The 1,271-nt window shown below is 69.9% G+C and overlaps 1 protein-coding gene across 1 annotated transcript in view; it reads left to right on the top strand.

Annotated features, from left to right (window-relative positions):
* Nucleotides 1-1,271, top strand: part of AP3D1 (adaptor related protein complex 3 subunit delta 1) — a 25,498-nt gene that overhangs the window by 7,911 nt on the left and 16,316 nt on the right. The window contains 2 exon segments of the mRNA XM_027769585.1: nucleotides 152-225; nucleotides 735-784. Coding sequence (XP_027625386.1) covers nucleotides 152-225; nucleotides 735-784 — 124 coding nt within the window.

Genomic DNA, 1,271 nt, shown 5'->3' with positions numbered 1-1,271 from the left:
ACCCCGGAGCCCCCCTCCCCAGCCTCTCCCCTGCAGTTCGGTGCTCTGCCCCTCCCCCTCCCCTGCAGTTCGGTGCTCTGAACCCCCCGGAGCACTCTGCCCCTGCCCCTCCCCTGCAGTTCGGTGCTCTGACCCTGCCCCTCCCCTGCAGTTCGGTGCTCTGACCCCCCTGGAGCCGAGGCTGGGCAAGAAGCTGATCGAGCCGCTCACCAACCTCATCCACAGGTGAGTGAGTGCGCGCCAGGACTTGCGACGGTCCCAGGGGAGCAGGCCTCGGCACCGCTCGGGACGCTTTTGTCCAGGGTGGTGGGGTTCCTGAGGGTGTCTGGTCCGCACCCGCCGCCCTCGGGTTCTCGCTGACCGGGCCCAGCCGGTGCTGTCTGACCTCTGCCCTGGTGAGGGAGCTGGCCTGGGGCAGGGTGGAGGCGCAGACCCACCCCCCGGGGAATGAGCACCGAGGTCGCTCCTCATTCCAGAGCTGCCAGGGCACAGGGCGGGGCGTCCTCTGCCAGGCCAGGTTGTCTCTGGCTGCTGAGGGGAGTGCTCTTGGACAGGTGCTGGGGCCTGCAGGGACGGCAGCTGGGCGGGGTGACGGGTGGGTGCTGGGGTGGTGGCCACACAGGACACTCGGCCGTGTGGCTGTCGGTCTCGCCACACAGGACACTCGGCCGTGTGGCTGTCGCTCTCCTGGCCCCGCCCGGCTGACGGCTCCGGGTGCTGTGCCCTCTCCGCAGCACGTCCGCCATGTCGCTGCTCTACGAGTGCGTGAACACCGTGATTGCAGGTGAGGGCTGCCCTGTCCCAGCCACGTGGGAGGTGTCCCGGCTGGCCTGGGGGCCCAGGACAGCTGCTGGCCGGCTGTGGGTGCTGGCTCCCCAAAGGGCGCCCAGACCGGGGTGTGCACTGTGCGTCTCTGCCCCGCACCTCGCCCGCCGCCTCTCCCAGGTCCGCACCCCGCTGCTCCTGCTGGAGGTGCCATATGCCGGGTGGCGTGGTGGCGTGGTGGCGCCTCACCCCAGACAAGTCACACCTTGCTGTCTGTCGCCAAGTATTCCCTGCAGTCAGCGGTTTCTCAGGCCTGGCTGGGGCAGCTCCCGGGGACTGGTGCCTGGGCTGTTTCGTTCTGGGTCCTAGAGGCAGAAGGAAAGGTGGCTTGAATGGAGCCCCCACAGCCTGCTGCAAGGCTCAGGCCCGGGAGCTCACCTGCCTGTGGGGGCTGGGCCTCCCGACGCCAGTCCAGCCAGCCTCCCAGCCCCCGGCTCCCGGGCACA

This window comes from Tupaia chinensis, unplaced genomic scaffold, assembly GCF_000334495.1.
Source record: "Tupaia chinensis unplaced genomic scaffold, TupChi_1.0 Scaffold149964_2, whole genome shotgun sequence".
Taxonomy (NCBI): domain Eukaryota; kingdom Metazoa; phylum Chordata; class Mammalia; order Scandentia; family Tupaiidae; genus Tupaia; species Tupaia belangeri.
The sequence above is the reverse complement of the archived record's forward strand: the minus strand, read 5'-3'. Positions and strand labels throughout refer to the sequence as shown.